The 24,013-nt window shown below is 41.3% G+C and overlaps 1 protein-coding gene across 1 annotated transcript in view; it reads left to right on the top strand.

Moving 5' to 3' along the window:
- dnah10 (dynein axonemal heavy chain 10) overlaps nt 1-24,013 on the top strand; it is a 317,805-nt gene that overhangs the window by 6,709 nt on the left and 287,083 nt on the right. Inside the window, exons 2-6 of the mRNA XM_041203322.1 lie at nt 1,428-1,535; nt 2,773-2,864; nt 8,692-8,800; nt 12,834-12,949; nt 18,348-18,570. Of these exons, the coding sequence (XP_041059256.1) occupies nt 1,428-1,535; nt 2,773-2,864; nt 8,692-8,800; nt 12,834-12,949; nt 18,348-18,570 (648 nt within the window). The remainder of the gene's footprint in view (nt 1-1,427; nt 1,536-2,772; nt 2,865-8,691; nt 8,801-12,833; nt 12,950-18,347; nt 18,571-24,013) is intronic.

Raw genomic sequence — 24,013 nt, 5'->3', positions numbered from 1 at the left:
CAGGCCTGTTGTTTTTTTCTGGCCAATTTGTATGCCTCTTCCTTGGATCTAATACTGTCTCTAATTTCCCTTGTAAGCCATGGTTTGGCCACATTTCCTGTTTTACTTTTGCACCAGACAGGAATAAACGGCATGTTGGCCTTCATAGTGAGACGATTCGAGTACAGGAGCAGGGATGTCTTGCTGCAATTATACAGGGCCTTGGTGAGACCCCACCTGGAATATTGTGTGCAGTTTTGGTCTCCTTATCTGAGGAAGGATGATCATGCTTGGAGGGAGTGCAGCGAAGATTTACCAGACTGATTCCTGGGATGGCGGGACTGGCATATGAGGAGAGATTGAGTCGGTTAGGATTATATTCGCTGGAGTTCAGAAGAATGAAGGGGGGATCTCATTGAAACCTATAAAATTCTAGTTGCAGGAAGGATGTTCCCTTTAGTAGGGGAGTCCAGAACCAGGGGTCACAGTCTGAGGATACGGGGTAGACTATTTAGGATGAGATAAGGAGAAATTTCTTCACTCAGAGAGTGGTGAGCCTGTGGAATTCGCTACCACAGAAAGTAGTTGAGGCCAAAACATTGTATGTTTTCAAGAAAGAGTTAGATATAACTCTTGGCACGAAAGGGATCAAAGGATATGAGGAGAAAGCGGGAGCAGGCTATTGAGTTGGATGATCAGCCATGATCATAATGGCAGAGCAGCCGAATGACCTACTCTTGCTCCTTTTTTCTATGTTTCTATGTAACAGTCTCTTAAGTGGAATTTTATGGAATATCTTCTGGAAGCCTAGATTATCCGTAGACATTCCCTTACTTATCTTAACTTTTCAAGAAACTCAATGGGGTTCTTTTGACATGACTTGCCTTTTTCAAAACCAGTCCTGTCTCACTCTGATCAATAATAGTTGTCCAAGTGCATATGTGTTGAGATGGCATAAATTGTATTGGAATGCTCAATATTTCTTGACAGTGGCCCAGACTGCATTGACATGTGGGTATCTCTACTCACACTGCAAAAGAGGTTTGAAAAATGCTTTTCCATGAATTTCCTGTTAACTCTCCCTGGCATATACCTTTGTTATATAACTGGGAAATCAAAGTAATGAAATCACAGCATGCTATTGTACAGTGATTGCAATTGTCTTCACAACTGAATAATTGCCCCAGTGGCACCAACAGAGAAAACATATTTGTGTTTAACGGGGTGCAGTTGGCAGCAGCCAGTTTCTAAGCACCTGTTCAACAGCTCCTGAGAAGCGCACACTTGAGGTCTGTGATTTTTTTGTTCCTCTCTATCTTGAGACATACACTGCCTTGTCTCATAACAACTTCCTTCACTGTGCACCAATACCAGACATTAGATGATTATTTACAAATCTTTTATGTGTAACTACAACGCTATAACAATTTATGCTATTCTTCACAAAGAACCTGATGAGGTAGCTGAGCCTACAAATGAAGGTGATGCTGAAATCACTGAAATTGCTGATGGAGCAAAATCTGATTTACCAAACGCAGGAGAAGCAGAAAAAGCTGGTAAGTTGTATAAAGAGGGCTATAGTTGTATATTGTATATGGGCTATAGTTTTATGTCTTGTAAAACCTAGTCAGTGGAGGTTCAGGGTAAATTGGAAAAGACTAAACTCGCTGTACCATCTGCGTGGTCTTCCAATGGAGTTGCCTCTGACCCTGCTAACGAGTATATTGCAAGAACTTGCTTTATATATTGACTTCTGTTACCTTTGGGAATTTTTAAATTCTTTCTTGTGTTTTGGGCGCCAGTATTTGTTGCCTATCCCTAATTGCCCTTGAACTGAATGGCTTGTTAGGCCATTTCACGGGGCGGTTAAGAGTCAATCGCATAGGATGGGTCTGGAGTCACATGTAGGCTAGACCAGTTTAAGATGGCAGATTTCCTTCCCTAAAGGATATTAGTGAACCAGGTGGGCTTTTATGACAATCGATGGCAGCTTCAGGGTCACCTTTACTGAGACTAACTTACAATTCCAGATTTATTAATTCGTTGAATTTAAATTCCACCAGCTGCCATGGTGGAATTTGAACCCAAACCCCCATCGTATTAAGTTGTGTTCTGGTGTTGTCCTTCAGAGAGGAGCGAATTGGCATGCTTTGGGAAGGACCTGGTCAGAGCAAATGAAGGATCTGTAACTGGTTGGAACAATAAAAATTTTAAAAAGGGGTAATTAAATCTGTTGGTTCTTCTGTGATCAGTGGGCAATGACCTGGATGATCAACTGGGGTTGGGGTGGTGGTGGTGGGGGAGGACTCTAATGCGTAAATTCATACAGGGTAAGCAGGGTTAAGATAGGGAAACATTTCATAGACTTCCTGTCATTGCTGCTTGGGTAGTACTAGCTACTAAATAGGGCAAGAGCAGTCCAGCATGACTGTCCCTGTGACTGAAGAAAGCTCCTGGCATCCACTCAGATTCTGCTCCAGTTGCCATGACTGGAATGAGAAACTTGTTGTGTGAGGCTTCACAATCTTATTTAGGAGCACTTGGTGGCCTGGGTGTTGGACTACTTACATACCAACCCATTTCTACCTCTCTCAAAATTAAAGGCACTGAGGAGAAAGTAAAATATATTCCTGTTTGAGGAAGCTCTACTGTTACCTTGTTTTACTGTAGAAGTTAGCAAGAGTTTGATTTTAGAGTTAGCTATGTAGTTAACATCCAACTTTCATGCACAATTTAGATATTTGGAGAATGGACAAAATAAGGATGATCAATATTCTAATTTTTCATCTGTAGACACAGGGAGTCAAAAACTAACAGCAGCCGCTCCAGAGACTGCACTACTTGAAAATTTAGGGGAAGATATGATGCAAGTGGATAATCAAGCGGTATGTACTGATGTTACTGTTTTAATTGACAGTATTATTTAATGTTTGAAGTTTTGCCACTACAATCTATGTACCTTCAGGCCAGAGCAAAAGGAGCACATTTTTACCAATTTAGCACTTGCTAAACTTGAACATAGGAACAGGTGTAGGCCATTCAGCCCATCGAGCCTACTCCACCATTCAGCTGATCATCTACCTCAGCATCACTTTCCTGCACCATCTCCATATCCCTTGATGTCATTAGTCTCCAGAAATCTATCGATTCCTGTTTTGAAAATGCTCAATGATTGAGCTTCCACAACCCTCGGGGGTAGAGAATTCCAAAGATTCACCACCCTCTGAGTGAAGAAATTCCTTCTCATCTCAGTCTTAAAAGGCCTATCCCTTATCCTTAGATTATACAACCATACGAAATAAAGGCAGAAGTAGGCCACTTGGTCCCTCGAGCCTGCTTCACCATTCATTAAGATCATGGCTGATCTGTTTGTGTTTCAAATTCTGCATTCCCATCTACCCCCGATAACCTTTGATTCCCTTGCTTAACAAGAATCTATCACCCTCTGCCTTAAAATATTCAATGACCCCGCCATTCATTGAATCTGCCTCCACCATCTGTTCATGAAATTTGTTCCAGATTCCAACCACCGTCTGGGTGAAAAGATTTTTCCTTGCATCACATTTACTCCTTTTGCCAATTATTTTTAATCTGTGCCCTCTAGTTCTTGATGTTCTGTTGAGTGGGAACAGTTTCTCACTATTTACCCTGTCCCCTCAGGATCTTGAATACCTCTATCAAGTCTCCTCTTAGCCACCTTTTCTCCAAGGAAAACATTCCCAACCTCTCCAATTTATCCTCATAGCTACAATTCGTCATCCCTGGAATCATTCTTGTGAATCTCCTCTGTAGTCTCTCACATATTTTCAGTAGCAATACTGATCCCTCTCCTATTACAGCACTCTTTGGGGTGGAACCAAATGGCATCCCTCTTACAAAAATTCAGACTGATGTGCTTGCCTTTTCAACATTATTGGCTAGACGTTATTTTATTAAGTTGGAAATGGTCTGCTCCACCTTCTTTTACTGATTAGATATATGATCTTAGGCAGAATCTTAAGCTTGAAAAAATGAAGTATATTATGATGCTCCACTGATGTGTTTTATGTAGTTTGGCAACCTTTCTTAGATTATTTTGAGGAAATATAGCTCCCTACTTTCACTTCACTGATCCTACTTAAGGTTGTATATACTGTATCATGTGAAACTATATCTGTCCTATGATTGTTGTTGATTTTCTTATGATTTTTTGGGGGGGGTTGGGGAGGTTTCTTTTTTCTTCATCTGTTTTCCTTTTTTCTTTCCTTTTTCTTCCTCTTCCTCCTACTTCTCTTTTCATTTCCCTTTTCTTTCTCTTCCAATTATAAGTGTGTTCAGTTATTGCTGTGCTGTAAGCTATTATTTGTACTGTTACTCATTATGATTGTTGTTAAAACTTAATAAACAGAAAGATAGAGAACTATCCATTTAATTGCACTCTGTGCTTTCTGTCTGTTAACCAACTCTCAATCCATGAAATTTAAACCAGGCAATTTCAACAATGCTTGGCAGTTACCTGTCAGTCACCATCAACTAGTGCATTTATCATGGCAACACCTCTACCAATCAGAGTCCACTTGCCAACCAATCAGCACTCTCTTCACATACAATATAAATATGTTGGTTCCCCTGACATTGGTATTTTCTCACGAATTGTCCTGATGAGTGCAAGATGAAAAGCTTTGACAAAAAATGTCTTTTTTCAGCAATACTCAAGTTCTATCCTGCCAAACAACTATTCATAAATCCATGTGGATTCTGCCCAATTTTGCTATTCTTTTCTAAATGCTCAGCGATTCCTCAGATTCTGAAGCAGTCCACGTCCAAATGCAGCAAGACCTGGACAATATCCAGGCTTTGGCTGACAAGTGGCAAGTAACATTTGTGCCGTACAAGTGCCAGGCAATGACCATCTCCAATAAAGGAGAATCTAACCATTGGCCCTTGACATTTAAAGGCATTACCGTTGCTGAATCCCCCACTATCAACATTCTGGGGGTTACCATTGACCAGAAACTGAACTAACTAGCCATATAAATACTGTGGCTACAAGAGCAGCTCAAAGACTAGGAATCCTGTGACGAGTAACTCACCTCCTGACTCCCCAAAGCCGAAGACATATGCAAAGTAACTGTTTAGTTTCTCCGCCATTTCCATGTTCCCCACTATAAATGCTCTTATCTCCACCTGTAATGGGCCCACATTTATCCTAACTAATCTTTTCACATACCTAAAGAAGCTTTTATAGTCGGCCTTTATGTTCCTTGCTAGTTTGTATTCATATTCTCTTTTCCCTTTCTTTATCAGTTACTTTGTCTTCCTTTGCTGGGTTCTAAATTGCTCCCAATCCTCAGTCTTACCAGTTTTTCTAGCAACCTTATAAGCCACTTCCTTTGATCTAATGCAATCTTTAACTTCTTTCATTAACCACGGTTGATTTACCTTTCCCTTTGGGTGTTTCTGCCTTCGAGGAACGTATGTCTGTTGTAAACCATGTAGTATTTCTTAAATATTAGCCATTGCCTGTCTACCATCAAATTTTTTGGAGTATTTTCCCAATCCACCATTACCAACTTGCCCCTCATACCCTCATAATTTCCTTTCTTCAGAGTTAAGACTCTAATTTCAGAATGAACTATATCACATTCAAACTTAATGCGAAATTCTATCATATTATGGTTGCTATTTCCCAAAGGCTCCTTTGCAGCAGGTTATTAATTAGCCCTCTCTCATTACACAACATTAAATCCAAAATAGCCCGATCCCTAGTTGGTTTCTCAATGTACTGTTCCAGAAACCCATCTCGTACACACTCAGGAATTCCTTCTCCACACCATTAGTGCTGATTTGGTTAACCCAGTCTATGGCTTAATTGAAGTTGCTTATTATTACTGTATTACGCATGTTACATGCATCTCTAATTCCCTGATTATACGATGCCCAACATTAGCACTACAGTTTGGTGGCCTGTAAACAACTCCCTCCAATGTTTGCTGTCCCTTGATGTTTCTTAGCTCTACTCAAACTGATTCTACATCTTGACCCTTCGATTTAAGATCCTCTTTTACTAATGTACTGACCTTGTCCCTTATTAAGAGTGCTATCCTTCCTCCTTTTCCTTTTTGCCTCTCCCTCCTGAATGCTGAATATCCTTGGATAGTGAAATCCCAATCTTGGTCACCCTGTAGCCAAGTCTCCGTAATGGCAATTAAATCATACCCATTTACCTCACTTTTGCATTCAACTCATCAACCTTTTGCGAATGCTACATGCATTCAAATAGAGTGCCTTTAATTCTGCTTTTTAACTTTATTCTCTATGCTGATTCTATGTGACGCTTGCCAATGCTTTGTCTGTCTTCTATTTTTGCTTTCTACTTTTCTACTTCCTTTTACCAGTTTTGCTTCCTTCGAATCTGAGCTGCCTCTCAGGTTCCTACCCCCCTGGCAATCTAGTTTAAATCCTCCCCAACAGCACTAGCGAATCTCCCTGCGTGGAAATTAGACCTGGTCCTGTTAATATGCAGCTCATCCAAGTTGTACAGATCCCACCTGCCCCAGAACTGGTCCCAACACCTCAGGTATCTGATGCCCTCTCTCCTATACCAATTCTCCAGTTATGTGTTCAATCTCTCAATTCTCCTGGGACTGGAAGTAATCCTGAGATTACTGCTTTAGAGGTCCTGCTTTTCATCCTCTTTCCTATCCCCCTGAAATTTGCTTTCAGGACTCCTCCCCCGTCCTACCTAAATCATTGGGAGCGACGTGGACCACATCCTCTGGCTGTTCACCCTCCCCTAGAGGGTGACGTCCTTTACCCTGGCATCAGGGAGTCAATATACCATTCTGGAATCACATCTATGGCCACAGAAACACCGGTCTATTCCTCTAACGAATGAATCCCCTATCTCTACTGCTCTTCACCTCTTCTTCCTCCCCTTCTCTACAGCTGAGCTGCTCGTGGTGCCACGAACTTGGCTCTGACTACACTCCTCCAAGGAACCAATCCTTCACCAGTATTCAAAACAGAAAGTTGATTAGTGAGCCGGACCTCAAGGGACTCCTGCAGTATCTGCCTGGTTCTCCCATACCCTTTCTGCCTCCATGCTTCTGCGATGTGACCACCTCTCTGAACATAACTCTCAGCCTCGCAAATGCGTCACAATGACTGCAGCCACCACTCAAGCTCTGAAACCCGGAGCTTAAGTTTCTGCAGCTGGTGACACTTGCTGCACATGTGGCCGTCTAGGTCACTGGTAGCATCCATGACTTCCCACATAGTACAGAACATGTAACCGAGCCATGTGACCATGCTGCCCTGCCATGTCTTAACTTTTCTTCATTTATGTTAGCTTTATTTTACTTTGGTTTACTTATATTAACTTTATTTTACTTGGCCTTAACTTAATAAACTTTACAATTATTGCTAAATCTCACTAGTATACTGAATAATTAACACACTTTATTAATTGCAATAAATTTTACTTAAAGCACCTCTTCGCCCTGCACCAAATTCACACGTGAACCTAATTTCTACTCACTCAGTCTCCGTCTCACTTTGCCTGATCTACTGAAGTAGATCACTGTGGATCCAGTATAAAAATACTGTGACTAACATTGTAAAGCCCCAATATATTATACTCATTCAAAAATGAAATATTGTGGATGCTTGAAATCTGAGAATGAAAAGAGAAAATGCTGCAGTTACTCAGGAGCGAGTAACTGAAGTCAGTCAGTGACATTTCAGGCCCAAGATCCTTTCTCAGGACAAACTAAATTGAGTGACTCTCTTTTGAGTCTCTCTGGATGCTACCTGACCACTGAATATTTCTAGCTGTTGTTATTACATGCACTCAGAATATTGATTATGGAACTTAACTGTGCTCTCATGACATAAATACTGCACAGGTGGGACCATTTAGAATAGTGTGGTTGTAATGTTATTTCTTTTTATTGGTAATTTTATTTCCAACTAATCAGATCCTAATTATTCAGTGTAATGGGTCTCGTGCCTGTACTGACAACACCTTAGTTCTCTTTGGCAGCCACTTCAAAGATTAGCTGGGCCGCTTATCCAATTCCTTTTCAGCCTGCTGGTGACTCACCCAGCTCAGTGCAGCTTTGACTGCCAACTGACTATAATGGGGTTTAAACTGAGAGGAAGGATACCAAGCCTGCTATTGATTAGATGAGTGATTTCTTCCTGAACCTCCACTTGTACCTGCTTTGCCTAGTTAGGATACTGAAGATATCACCAAGTCAGGAGATCTGGTTTGGTTTTCTTCTGGTCACCCAAACAGATACTGCAACCTCTAATCCATACCTTCCCTGGCATTGCTCAAACTAGAACTGAATGGAGTGAGCAGCAGAGCTTGTGTTTCCCCAGCACCGATGTTCTCTCACTTTCTTGGATTAGGAACACTGTGGCCTAATGTAGCACTCCTCCCTATACCGGCTGAGGGTGGTTAACTCACTGAACCTGGACACTCCTGATCAGTATGGAGCAGTAGCATACCAAGCAGTATATTTATCCATTGAGTCAGCAGGATCAATGCTTCATTATCATTGTAATTGAAATCCTGAAACAGTTGTAAGAAGTATATCTAGGAGCATGTTACATAACTGATGCTCGTTGACATGGACTTTTTGTTAAAATACACAGAACTTTGCATGTGTAAAATTTGTCCTTTAATGTATCATTAATATATAAACCCATGCTTTTCCTTCACTGCAGAAAATCATAACCCAGTTAATAGAGCGCACAATGCTCCATGTTTCTCTTGACAATGTTCCTCCGCAGTTTATGAATTACGACATATTCTATTTTCTCAGGAATAGAAGAGGTACGTATATATTTTTATAAAATTGTTGTCGTAGCTCCTGTGCACTGAAACCCGTTTCAAGCAGAAACATGGGTATCCTATCATAGAATTGTTACTTAACATTACTAACAAGTACAAAGCAAAATATTGCAGATGCTGGAAATCTGAAATAGAAACAGAAAATGCTGGAAATACTCAGCAGGTCAGGCAGCATCTGTGGAGAGAAATAGAATTAATGTTTCAAGTCGATGATCCTTCATCAGAACGTAGTAAAGGTAAAATGTAATATGTTTTGCGCAAGTGAAAGGGGGAGGGGGGAAGAAGGACAAAAGGGAAGGCATGTGAAAGGGTGGAGTGCAGGAGAGTTTAAATGACAAAAGGTTTCATGGTACAAAAGCTAAAAGGAGTGGTAATGGGTAAAGTAAAGAAGATGTCTAGATGAGGTGTGAATGGCAGGAGAGCAACCGTCTGAATGCAAAGTGAAGGAATGAAGAAAGAAATAAGAAAAAAATGAACCAGCAAAAACGAACCCGAAACAAAACAGAGATAATGTTCTGATCTAAAATAGTTGAACTCAGTGTTGAGTCAGGAAGACTGTAGAACACCGAGTCGAAAGATAAGGTGCTGTTCTTTGAGCTTGTGTTGAGATTCATTGGAATATTGCAGCAGGCCAAGGACAGAAAGGTCAGGAATAGAGTAACTCAAGTAACATTGGTCCCTTAGAGTATGAGATTGGGGAATTAATAACTTGGAACAAGGAAATGGCAAAGACTTTGAGCAAGTAGTTTGTATCTGTCATAAAGGTTGAAGACACTAAAAGCATCCCAAGAATAATAGAAAAGCAGAGGGCAAAAGGGAGGGAGGAACTTAAAACAATCATTGTTACTGAAGAAAAAATACTAGGAAAATTAATGGGACCAAAGGCTGACAAGTCCTCTGGACCTGATGGCCTGCATCCTAGGATCTTAAAAGAAGTGACTGCAGAGATAGTGAATGTATTGGTTGTAATTTTCCAAAATTCCCTAGATTCTGGAAAGGCCCTAGTTGATTGAAAAACCACAGATGTAATGGCACTATTCAAGAAAGGAGGGAGATGGCTATAGTTAGCCTAACATCCATCATTGGGAAGATGCTAGAATTCATCATTAAGGAAGTAGTATCAGGACCTTTAGAAAATCGTAATACAATCAGGCAGAGTCAACATGGTTTTGTGCAAGGGAAATCATGAATCATGACGAATTTATTAGAGTTCTTTGAGGATGTGACAAGCAGGGTGGATGAAGGGGAACTAGCTATATATTTGGATTTCCAAAAGGCATTTGATAAAGTGGCACATAAAAGGTTATTGCACAAGATAAGAGCTCATCATTTTGGGGGTGATCTATCAGCTTGGGTGAAGGACTGGCCAACTACAGAAAACAGAGAGTTGTGATAAATTTGCCCATTTTCAGTTGGGCAAAGTGTAACTAGTGGAGTCTCCCAAGGATCAGTGCTGGGGCCTCAACTATTTACGATCTATATTAATGATTTAGATGAAGAGATCAAGTGTATTGTAGTCAAATTTGCTGACGATATAAAAATAGGTGGGAAAGCAAGTTGTGAGAAGGATATAAAAAGCCTGCAAAGGGATATAGATAGGTTAAGTGAGTGGGCAAAAAATTGGTAGATGGATTATACTGTGGGGAAATGTGAAAATCTGAGGTCTGAAGAAGAGAAAAGTAGACTATTATTTAAATGGAGAGTGACTGCAGAATGCTGCAGCACCGAAGATGAGTTCCTCAGAATCACAAAATGTTAGCATGCAGGTATGGCAAGTAATTAGGAAGACAAATTGAATGTTGGTCTTTATTGCTGGGGGTGGGGGAATGGAGTATAAAAGTAGGAAGTCTTGCTACAACTGTACAGGGCATTGGTGAGACTGCACCTAGAGAATTGCTCACAGTTTTTGTCTCCTTATTTAAGGAGGGATATACTTGCATTGGAAGCTGTTCAGAGAAGGTTCACTTGGCTGATTCCTGAGATGAAGGGGTTGTTTTATGAGGAAAGGTTGAGCAGCTTGGGCCTGTTCTCATTGGCGTTTAGAAGAATGAGACGTGATTTTATTGGAACATTAAGATTCTTGGAGAGGTGTCTTGACATATTAGATGTTGAGACGATGGTTCCCTCTGTGGGGGAATCTAATTCTAGGGGACACAGTTTCAGTATGAGGTCTCCCATTTAAGACTGATTCAATGAGGGATTTCTTCTCTCAGAAGATTGTTAATTTTTGGATTTCTCTTTTCCAGAGAGCAGTGGAGTCATTGAATGTATTAAAGGCTGAGCTAGACAGATTTTTGATCAATAAGTGAGTCAAGGGTTATGGAAGATATGGAGGAAAGTGGAGTTAAGGCCACAATCAGATCAACCATGATCTTATTGAATGATGAAGCAGGCTCGAGGGGCTGAATGGCTCCTATTTCTTCATCACACAAAGGGTGGTGAAAATGTGGAACTCTGTCCCACAAAAAAAGAGTTAACACTAGCTTAATTGATTATTTTAGATCTGAATCAATAACATTTTGATTGACAAAGATATTAAGGGATATGGAGTTAGGATACAGATCAACCTCTTTCTCTGGTAGTCCCGCAAAGTGAGGATGACCCTCGCCACAGAGTACATCCCTGGCAAGAACTGTGTGTGGAGTTTTTCATGCTGGGGAGGTTGTTGCACTGCAGGTACCACCTGGTTCTGGCTGACCAGGAGACTCTCCCGCTTTCACCACCTGCCATAGGCATAATGGAACTATTTGCTGGTTGATAATCAACCTATTTGGCCATGTTATGAATGCATCTTCTGTGGCCATCCAGCTCTGGATTGGGACTCAAACCTAAAGCTCCTGGCTCAAAGATAAGGACGCTACCCACTGCACCACAAGACCTCCTATAAAGATCAGCCATGATCTCATTGAATAATAGAACAGGCTCGAGGGCTGAAACAATGTCTTCTGTTCCTATCTTTCCTCACTCCACCATGGGTCACAGAGTTGCAAGCATCTCAGCTGTGTGACTATTTTATTAATAGTAACTGCATGGATGTTAAGTAGCTGCAACGACAAAGAACAGATTAGAACTAATATACAGAAAATTGCTATTCATCTCAAATGTAGAATGCAGACATATCCATGCCTCGTTTTGAACTCCTGCCTTCCCATCTAATGGCCTCAGAAGAACTGCTCATGAGTGATCACCCTCTCGTAGTTGTACCTAGCACATCCTTTGAAGTAGGAACAAAGGAAATCAAAATTTCACCTTTCACAATCTCAGGATGCTGTACAGGCAATGAAGTACTGCTGAAATGAAATCACTTTTTAATGCTGGAAACTCAGCAGATAATTTCACTCAGCAATGAGAGGATAACTAGAGGATGTATTTTAGTGGTGTTGGTTAAGGGATAAATGTTGATCAGGACACCTGGGAGAACTCCCATTTCTTTTTGAAATAGTAGCTTAGAATTATTCATGTCATCTGAGAACAAACAAATCCTGGATTGGCATCTCATCTGGAAGTAAAGCACCTTCAACTGTGCAGCACCTCCTCAGTGCTACGTTGAAGTGTCAGATTGGATTATGAGCCCAAGTCCCTGGAGTGAAACTTGAACACACAACCTTCAAACTCAGAGGCAGTGTGCTACCAGTTGAATTGCAAGTGACACTTGCTGGAATATAGGACACTACTCATAGCTGTTGCAAAATCCATGGGCCACATATTTTTAAAACCCCTTAGAGCTCAATCAATATTACACAGAACAAAGCAATCAGATAAAACAAGTTGCAAAAATATTAATAAACTTAACGTCATGAGGAATCATGCATCAGGCATTTAACCTTCACTTCTGAGCTGTTGTTTATCAAGCAATCTGGGAGATTTCTTTAAATGTTTTAACCTTGACTTTATATAACAAAAATTAAATAATGAGCGAAGTATTACATTTTGCCAGTTATAAAAAAGCCTTTTTGTTAACTCAGTAATAACTGTATCTAACTGAGCCTGATATTGTATATAAATATTTCTATAGAAACCATTACTGAGCCCAATGACATGAAGGAGACTAATTTACTAATGCCCAAAATGTTGGAGTTTGGCATGCTGAATGGACACTCTTTGTTGATGTTACATCAAATATTAACACAGGTAAGAAAATGAAATCCATAAACATAAGGTACTGGTGCAATATTATACTGCGATATTGACGTATATTCCCTGTGCCTAAATGTTGCTTTCTGTAATGCTCGTTAATGTCAATTGGCCTTAATAAACACATTAATGTCAATTTATTAATAAAGATGGCCTCTGCAAACATTTATAGTGAGAAAACTCAATCTACCTATGCCAACATTTTATTATACTGAAATTGAATGTAAACAATGCAGCTTCATGGCTTGTTTATTAACCAATTGAATCAATAAGAACTCTTTTTGAAAGAACATTTTGTTTACCAATTCTTTCTCAGTTACTGAAATTTCAAAGTAAGATATAATAAAAACAAAGGAACACACATTTCATAATAACATTTTAAAATACACTTGGAGTATTTTTCATTTCTTTAAATGCCTACTTTATCATTTTTACTTCATGGCCTCAGCCTATCAAAAGCCTGGTCTTTTACAGAATATTTAAAAAAATCTATCAACTGAGTCTGTGCGTTCTGAGCCTGCGCAGTTTATTGAAGCTCCCAGTTTGTAACCTATGCCCCAGCAAGAGTTGCTGCCTCATCATTCTAAATATTTTGCTTTTTCTAAAAGACTGTTAAGACCATAAGGTGATCATAAGACATAGGAGCAGAAGTAGGCCATTTGGCCCATCGAGCCTGCTCCGCCATTCAATGAGATCATGGCTGACCTGATAATCCTCAACTCCACGTTCCTGCCCTTTCCCCATAACCCTTGATTCCCTTACTGATTAAGTATCTGTCTACCTCAGCCTTGAAGATACTTAATGACCCAGCCTCTACAGACAGCCCTCTGCGTTAAAGAATTCCACAGATTGACTACTCTCTGAGAGAAGAAATTCCTCCTCATCTCTGTTTTAAATGAGCACCCCCTTACAATGAGATTATTCCCTCTGGTCCTAGACTCTCCCACCAGGGGAAACAACCTCTCAGCATCTACCCTGCCAAGCCCCCTAAGAATTTTATATGTCTCAATAAGGTCGCCTCTCATTCTTTTAAATTCCAATGAGTACAGGCCCAACCTACTCAACCTCTCCTCATAAGAAAATCCCTCCATACCTGGAATCAACCTTGTGAACCTTTTCTGGACTGCCTCCAATGGCAGTATATCTTTCCTTAAATAAGGGGATCAAAACTATTCACAGTATTCTAGGTGTGGTCGAACTAGTGCCTTGTATAGTTTTAGCAGGGCTTCCCTATTTTTATACTCCATCGCCTTTGAAATAAAGTCCAACATTCCATTTGCCTTCCCTATTACCTGTTGAAATTGTATGTTAGCTTTTTGGGATTCATGCAGAAGGACTCCCAAATCCCTCTGTGCTGCAGCCTTCTGCAGTCTTTCTCCATTTAAATAATATTCAGCTCCTCTATTCTTCCTGCCAAAGTGCATAACCTCACATTTTCCCCAATTATATTCCATCTGCCAAGTTTTTGCCCACTCACTTAACCTGTCTATATCCCTCTGTAGACTCCTTGTGTCATCCTCACCACTTGCCTTCCCACCTATTTTTATGTCACCCGCAAACTTGGCGATAGTACATTCATTTCTCTCATCGAAGTCATTAATATATATTGTAAATAATTGAGGCCCCAGCACTGATCCCTGTGGTACTCCATTAGTTATAGGTTGCCATCCCGAAAATGCCCCCCTTATTCCAACTCTCTTTCTTCTATTAGTTAGTCAATTCTCTATCCATGCTAATATACTACCCCAACACCATGGGCTCTTACCTTATTAAGTAGCCTTATGTGAGATACCTTATTGAACGCCTTTTGGAAATCCAAATATATTACAGTTACAGATTCCCCTTTATCTATCCTGCTTGTTACCTCCTCAAAGAGTTCTAATAAATTTGTCAGGCATGATTTCCCCATTATGAAGCCATGCTGACTCTGCTTGATTAGATTATGTATTTCTAAATGCTCTGCTATTACATCCTTTATAATAGACTCCAACATTTTCCCAATGACAGATGTTAAGCTAACTGGCCTATAGTTACCTGTTTTTTGTCTCCTTCCCTTTTTGAATAAGGGTGTTGCATTTGTCGTTCTCCAATCCCCTGGGACTTTTTCCAGAATCTAAGGATTCTTGGAAGATTACTACCAGTGCATCCACTGTTTCTGTAGCCACTTCCTTTGATATCCTAGGATACAACCCATCAGGTCCAGGGGACTTATCGGCCTTTAGCCCCATTAGTTTCCCTGGTACTTTTTCTCTAGCGATATTTATTGTATTTATTTCCTACCCCTCCCCCACTTTTCCCCTTGATTATTTAGTATTTTTAGGATGCTGTTAGCACCTTGTACCGTGAAGATTGAAGCAAAATATTTATTCAACTCCTCTGCCATTTCCTGGTTCCCCATTATTATTTCTACAGCCTCATTCTCTAAGGGGCCTATGTTCACTTTGGCCTCTCTTTTCCTTTTTATATATTTAAAGCAGCTCTTACTGTCTGTTTTTATAATACTTACTTGTTTATCCTCAACATTTATTTTCTCCCTCTCTTTTTTTGGTCATCTTTTGTTGGTTTTTAAAACTTTCCCAATCCTTTGGCTTACCAATAATCTTTGACACATTGTATACTTTTTCTTTCAATTTGATACTACTGTTAACTTCTTCAGTTAAACATAGTTAGTTTATCCCCTTCCTAGAATCCTCTTTGGGATATATCTTTGTTGTGAGTCATGAACTATTTTCTTAAACATCTGCCATTGTTCATCAACCGTCTTTTCTGCTAAACTCCTTTCCCAGTGCACTCCAGCCAACTCTGCCCTCATTCCTTTGTAATTACCCTTATTTAAGTTTAGGACAGTTGTTTCCGACCCAAATTTCTCACACTCAAACTGAATGCTAAATTCTACCACGTTATGGTCACTGCTTCCTTTGGGATTCTTTACTCTGAGATCATTTATTAAACCCACCTCATTACACATTACCACATCCAAAATAGCCTGATCCCTGGTTGGATTCACAACATATTGTTCTAAGAAACTGTCCCGAATACATTCTATGAATTCTTGCTCATGTCTACCACTGCCAGTTTGATTTTCCCAATCTACATGAAGATCAAAGTCACCCATGATTAATGTACTTTTTTTACATGGCCTCATTAGCTCCTGATTTATTCCCTGTCCTATAGTATAGCTACTGTCTATAGACTACTCCCACCAGTGTCTTCTTCCCCTTATTATTTCTTACCTCCAACCACATGGATTCCACATCTTCGTATCCAAGATCCTTTCTTGCTATCGTACTTATTCCATCTTGTACTAACAAAGCCACCCCACCACCCTTTCCTTCCTGCCTGTCCTTTCGAAAAGTCACATACCTCTGAATATTTATTTCCCAGCTTTGATCTCCTTGTAACTATGTCTCTTTAATGGCTATAAGATCATACTCATTAACCTCTATTTGTGCTGTTAATTCATTTATTTTGTTCTGAATACTATTTGCATTTAAGTAAAGAGCCATTAATTTTGTCTTTTTGCCATTTTTCCCCTTTTGACTCTATTTGCTGCTTTTTTTATGCTTGTACACTTTGTCCCTTCCTGTCACGCTCTGGTTATCATTACTTAAATAGCTGCCCTGCAATGCTGCCATGTCCTTTTGCTTTGTAAGCCTACTTACTCCCTTTCCAGAATCTTCTCCCACTCTATTTAGTTTAAAGCCCTCTCTACAGCCCTAGTTATTCGGTTCGCCAGGGCACTGGTCCCAGCATGGTTCAAGTGAAACCCATTGCATCGGAACAACTCCCTTCTACCCCATTACTGGAGATTGAATTTTCAAATCTTTGATTAAGGCAAGGTGATAGGATCTATTTCAATATACTAGCAAGGCTCCATGGTGTTGTACAAGGAATTTAAAACATTGGTTGTTTTTAACTCAATATATTCATGAAAAATGTGACATCATTCCTCATGTATTAGCTGATAAAAAAACAATAGATTTGTAATACTTTGTTGAAATATAGAAAATAAGAATAAATCTATTAACCAAGTAAAAATTAAATGAAAGAAAATTGCCATGAATGCTGAAATAAAAACAGTGAATGTTAGAAACACTTAGCAGGCCAGCTAGCATCTGTGGAAGAGAAGCATGCAACTGGGAACAGTAGCAGAGTAATTATGTTACTGGACCAGCAATCCAGGCGCCTGGAATAATGATCCAAAGACTTGTTCCCATTGACACAGAATTAAGAACACAGGGACACATTTAAAGTGATAGGCAAAAGAACTAAAGCGACATGAGGAAAAAACCTTTTTTCATGTAGCGAATGGTTACAACCTGAAATGCCATGCCTGAAAGATGACGGAAGCAGATTGTATTGTGGCTTTCAAAAAAGAATTGGATAAGCATCCTAAGGGACAAAATTTGCAAGGCTACGGGAGGGCAATGGAACAAGCTAAATTGTTCTTGCAGGCCGCTGGCATGGACTCAGTAGCCTCCCTTCCATGCTGTTACCATTCTATGGTTCATTATACGATTCTGATTTCAAATTCCACTATGACAACTGGGGAATTTAAAATTCAGTTAATAAATTAAGTCTGGACTAAAAAGCTATTATTGGTAATGGTGATCATAAAACTGCCAGATTGTTGTGCTATTGTCCTTCAGGGATGGAAATCAGCAGTCTTACTGCTCTGGCCTATATGTGATTTTAGACTTGCAGCAATGTGGTTGACTCTCGCAAGACATTCAGTTAAGGGCAATTAGAGATGGGCAATAAATGCTGGCCTTACCAGCAATGCCCACATCTGGTGGATGAATAAAGAATACAAATCAAATCCTCAGAACTGATCCACACTTCCTTCTCTTTGTTTTCCAGCTCACTTTGAGATGCAGCTCAACGTTCTGTTTAACTACTTTTTGTAACTGTCCAGTAGCTTTTAGTAGTTTGTGTATGGAAGCCCAAAAGCCCCTCAACAGCTCCTAGTCTCTCACCATTAAGAAAACGTTTGAATTTATCTTTCTCAGACCCTAGGTGGATGACCTCACATTTCTCTACATTGAACTCCATCTGCTACAGTTTTACCCATTCACTTAGTCTGTCTATGTCTTTGTAACTTTCTGCTCCCATCTATGTAACTCACTGACTCTCCTGAATTAGTGTCACCTGCAAACTTGAATATACAGCTCTCTATTCCTTCATTCAAGTCACTGATACATATTCTGAGAAGCTGAAGTGTAATAGGTTTGCATTTAGTCAATGGGATATTTTTTAATGAATCAGCAGTTTTCATGACCTATGTATTCATATGTGTACAACTTTTGAAGTAAACCCCTTTTGCATTTTGATACTATTGATACTGCTAGATGCAGGGTTTGAAATTATATCAATGTTATATTTTATGTTTTTCCAGGTCTTCATACCACTTTTGGCACATCAACATCAAAGAAATTTTGAAACAAGACAAGGTTCATCTCGTTTTTTGAGTGCAACGACGTTTCAGCATGACAAAATCAATTTACAGGACACAAGAGCAGGAGGGGATTCACGAAATATTCAATTTGTCAGGGATGAGTTCTTAATAACCATACATAAGTTCTCAAATCAGGTTCAGAGGACTATTCAACAAGTTGAGGGTTAGTGTTTATTTATGACTAAATGTCATTCAACTTGTGTATTCATGCTCAGAACATGTGCATTAAGATTGGTGTTATATTTGTGGAATTCAAAAAGGTTGCTTTTGTAAAAGGCAAATGTTATCCCCAAATCAAACCTATTAGATGTGGTGAGAATAGAAAGTCAAGAATACATTGGGAGAGAGTATATGGTACAAAGTTTGGGCTGTACCAGATGTTTCTTTGTGTACAGTGACAAGGTATGTCCCATAAGTGAGTCCTTGCCCCTATAAACTGCAGTGTGACCTACTTGTGGGTGATCTTCTATTCTACCCAAAATTGGGTGGGATAGGGGTTGCAAAGGGGGCAAATTGACTGATCAGACCCTCGGTCTCCACTTTTCCCCATTATTTTGGTCTCTAATGGGAGCGGCAGTACTGGCTGTTTATTCCAGAGTTGGCCACTCTCAGGAAGATTCTACCTGAAGCCTGCCATCAATATTTAGTGATTCCCATCTGAGGATCATTGTAGGATGGGGCGGGGGGAATGTGTGGGGGCGGCGGCTGGGGGAGTGAAGGTGCTGGCATTATATATAGTAGTCATGCCCAATCCTTCAGAGGCAGGATCAGGAAAGTTCAACTCATAAGGCTGGATTTAATGGAACCGGTCACTGTGGGAACCATGGTGACTGGATCCACAATCATGGGAGAGACCCTGTGCTAGCTCCCCGGCGGTGGCAAAATCTCCCCCGATTAAGTCAGAGAGGGGAGGGACTGACATGGGATTCCTGGCTGCTGCCAGTGGGATGTCAATTAGGCAAATTAATGAGTCAGTTGACATCTATCATTCCTGAGCCCACTGCAAGACCGTGGTGGCTCAGGGATTAAATGGGAACTGCACGGCTTTCCTGTGCCTCCTGAAGGCTGCCGAACAAACCTCATCAGCTTGACAGCAGCCTCTAGGGTGGGTCCCTAATTATCAGGCACTCTACACCTGGTCAAAAGACCTGGCATCGAGAGGGGTGGGTGGGTTGTGAAAACCACACCCTTCCCCTTGCCTCCAACCCCCACTACTTCCCACCTTCCTGCGACCTCCACCCTGTGATCCCATCGTGCCCTCACTCACCTATGACCTGGGGTGCCTTGGCGAACCTGGGTCTCCCTCTGCTGGTTGCATTATTGATAGCTGACAAGCAATGGAGAGCTGCTGGCCTCTGGTCAGCAGCTGTCATTGGGCATGACTTCTGCCGCCATGGTCCTGAATCCTAGGGAAAGCCCCATGTGCAAGACCCCTTTTGGGCTGACTATATCTAGTCATATCACAATGTTTTTGTGTTATTACATGTATTTCTGCTGGTACATGTATTTTTGACCTGGGGAATCATGTCAAGCCTGCTTTATTGTGACCGTGGGGAAAATTTGAGAGGAAATAAATAAACTTTACATGTGACTGGTAGCATCATGGCAGGCACAGACAATCAGTTTGTGCTGAGTGTAAAACATCTGGCGTGGCTTATTTTGTACAATATCACTGAAACATGACAGAATCCTATCCAGGGTGCTCCTGCACTGTGCTTAGTCAAACATTAACCCATCTTGCTTATGCCACAGGATCTAATGTCTCAGCTTCCTTTAGCCATAGCAGCCAGCATACGGGCCAATTCTCTGCCAATGTCAGGTCCTCCTTCTCTGCACATGAGAGTACCAGCAGATACAGGGTCTATTGATGCAGCGTGATCTGCCAGGCATCTTTACTGCCAACTTTCTTCCTCTAAACTGTTCACACCTAGGGAAATCTATTTGTTGTAGCAATGAAGCTGCCAAACAATACCTCGAAGGTTCAGATAAACCCAAGTAGCAGCTGAAACAAACAAACAAAACAATAAAGGAAAAAAGTCCAGGTATAGTTTGAACATATTCTTTGCATGATCCCTCCACTATAGCTGATCTCAAAGTAGCCGAGTGAGGTTATGTATAACTGTGATTATGATCTACCTCAATGGTTGGAGAGAGACTTGGAAGATGTTGGAACACAATTTGTGTATTCAAATAGTTGTTTGGTAGTACAGAGCTTGAGTATTGTTGAAAAATGTGACATGCTGTTGAAGCTTTTCATCTTGCATTCATCAGATTTGCAAGAATGCCAGTAGTAAAGGGAGCAACAGTTTATATTGCATGAGATGAGAGTTTGCGAGTGGACTCTGATTGGTAGAGGTGTTGCATTGGAGAATGCACCAGGGAACAGTTAACTCTCAAGCTTTTGTTGAAATTCAAACCAGGCAGGTTGACTACGCTTGGTAACGGCATTTCCATGGAGAATGAACCAGGGAATGGCTGTCCCCAAGCTTTTGTTTAGTTGAAAAAGGCACAATGCATGGACATGCTCCTTCTGTCTGCAAAGGACAGGATCCTGTGTGTGAATAAATGTAACTTCTAGCATGCCTAATTGATCCACACTGCGAGCCTGACTGATAATCTTAAATTTGTTGTCAGTATAATTCTTAGCACAATCAGTTAAGCAGGTGTTGACCAATTGCAGAATCACATCTAATGTTGGACACTATGTTTTGAGTTTTGCAAATATGGGCAGGTTTGATAAAGTCTGTACTTTGCCTGTTGTGAACAGCCGAAGGACTGTGCCCTTTGACATGATCTGCCAGTCATTAGGACATACGGCCTACATACCTGGCATCACACCGACACTGAAATTCATATACCACATTACTCATTTTGAGATAAGCAGAAAATCTTTTTGGCTTGACGGCAGCATCCTGTTAATGGGGAATAGCACTCGTGTTGCTACTGCATAGTAGCAATGTGAAACGGCTAGCTTCACCTGTTGTTCAAATTTTTGAGACACTTTGCCCCTCCAGGGTGTATGAGGTAGACTGGGCACTTCTCAAGACCGAAAGTAGCGGCCTTAGGCTCATTCATGAGTTTGTGTGATATATGGCGAGCAATGATCTGAACAGGGTAGCTGTTATCCCACAGGATGGCTTTGATGTGCCCAATTTCAGCATCAAGCTTGCACGATGAACAAATGGCTCGAGTCCTATTTACGTTGTTGCTGATAAGGCCAATTTTATAGCATATGGCACTGTAAGAATCCCAACAAGCATATTGACCAGTGAAGGTAGGTTTGCAGTAGACAGTGGTAGAGAACCTATTGGCAGATTTCTGAACTAGCATGTCGAGGAAAGGGAGCTCATTTGACTGCTCCATTTCAAAAATGAATTTGAGCACAGAATGGAGCCCATTAATGTGTGTAAGGAAGTTCTTGCATGCAGCTGTGGATTCAAATTTAGCAAACATATCATCCACATATCAGAAGCATGCAAGGGGTAGGAGGTTGGGTGTTATTCCATTGAAGATACATTTCTCATGGAAACCAACAAAGATGTTTGTGAGAGCTGGGCCTAGAGGCAACACCATCTATTTGGGTTAACATTGTGATTGGAATTTTCCAACCCCATTGACGTTGGGCGTCATGGCGGGCAGGGCTGGGGGGCCAGGTAACAATATGGTGCGAAGGCTAAAAATTGGTTTCACACCGTCATTAAACCAGTTTGTGACTGTCCACTCCACCCGTCAATGGCGGGCTGCATTTCCCGCCTCCACACATCGGGAACCTAATTTCAATACTTTAGCATCTCATTATAAACCCTGCTCATTTGAATCACCCCCCAAGCTGGATCATCTGGGCGACATGTTTCACAATTGTACATAAGCGATGTGCACCAAATAAGCTGCACTTCGCTCTGGACTTTGAGGTTTGTTTGCCAGCCTTGCTTTGGGCAGCACTCGCAGTAATCAATGCCAGGCTTCGCAGGTAGCATCACATCACTTTTAGGGGACTCACAGGCAGGTCTTTATCTAACAGTCCAGCTGTAAGGCGGGGGTGGCTTTTCAAAAGCCTCAGGGGGAGGGGGAGAAGTAGCCTCAGGCAAGGGGGAAGAGGCTGCAGGATGAGGACTGTACTAGGGAAGGGGTGTTTGTGGGGCACATGTTGATCTTGCAAGTGGTGTCAAGGTGGTGATGGCAGGGGAGATGTGAGGGTGTGCGTGTGAGAGAGTGAGTGGTGATGCCTCTTGAGCTGGCAGTGAGTGAGATACCAGTGAATGTGTGATGGGCTTGTGAGTGTGTGAGTTTAGAGTGATAAGATGGTTGTCCTAACCTGGTGGCACGGATGAGATCATTCACTGGTTTTCTGCACTGGATGGCTGACCTCTTGTGTGCAGCACTGGCACTGACCACCTCTGCCACCACTTCCAAGCCACTGTGGTGAGACTGATGGGGCTCCTGCAGCCAGAATGTGGTTAGAGGACATCACGGCGGGCCTCCATGGCATCCAGATGGCGTCCCAATGAAGTGTCACTGAATAGGGAGCTGCACTCTTCTTGGTTTTTGTTGCCATGTCTTCATCAGAGCAGGCTTGGGCTGCAAGCATTGAGACATGTGCGTGCGGCTGCAGTTTAAAGATGGTGCTCTGCATGAAGAAGTGGCGAGGTAATGGCATGGCGGGCAAATCAGAGGCCACCTGCCAATGAGATGACATATTTCCTGTGGCTGCATCATTAATGGGCAGGAATGGGACGATATGGAGTGAAAACCCGCCATTGCGGCTGGTGGGTAAAATAAGTTTTTTCCTGCCCGCTACTGCACTTTGTGCAAACCTGGGATGATTCTGCCCTGTGTTGTTAAAACTGAACTCAATTGCATGAGTTGCTGAGTTCATAAGTTCAATGAATACTGATTCAGACAATGTTGGTGCATCTAGGTCACAATGATATAGTAACATGGTGCAAATGTCTATGGCTTCCTTCAGCAGCACATTGGTGAATAGGCTAGCAAAGTCGAATGGACACAGCACTGCTATAAATATGCAAATCCTTTATGGTCTTTGCAAAGGTGAAGGAATCTTTCTTCGTGAATGTGGAAAGTTTGCTCAGAAATGGTTGTAGCAACTCGCCCAACCATTTGGCCAATTCATGTTGTGCAGAACCAGTCATGGTTAAGATAGGACATAAAGGGACATCACTTTTGTATGTCTTGGACAGCTGATACATATGCGGACGCACAGAGCTGCGAAGACAAGTCCTATCATTTGTACCACCTGGCAGCTTGTCACTCTTGCACATGCCCAACAAACATTTCTGTAACTTGCTTTTTAGCAGGGCTGTCCGGTCAGGCTTAGCAGCAGATCTAATGGATGTGAATTTAGACCCGTCGTTTAGAATGGTGTGCATTTTGTTAATGCAGTCACACTTTTTAAGGACGACTATTCCAGCTCTTTCGTCGGGTTTGCAGATATGTATGTCTCGGTTGGCCTTGAGGCCTTGCAATGCTACCATACATTTGTGTTGCATGTGAAGATCAGCCAAGTCATTTGGAATCCAATAATATGCATGACTTAGATCAGATAGGCACGCTTTCAAGGATTCAGCATCTTCAGTGGATGCTGGTTT

This window comes from Carcharodon carcharias, chromosome 13, assembly GCF_017639515.1.
Source record: "Carcharodon carcharias isolate sCarCar2 chromosome 13, sCarCar2.pri, whole genome shotgun sequence".
NCBI lineage: Eukaryota > Metazoa > Chordata > Chondrichthyes > Lamniformes > Lamnidae > Carcharodon > Carcharodon carcharias.
This window is presented reverse-complemented; position numbering and strand designations above follow the sequence as displayed.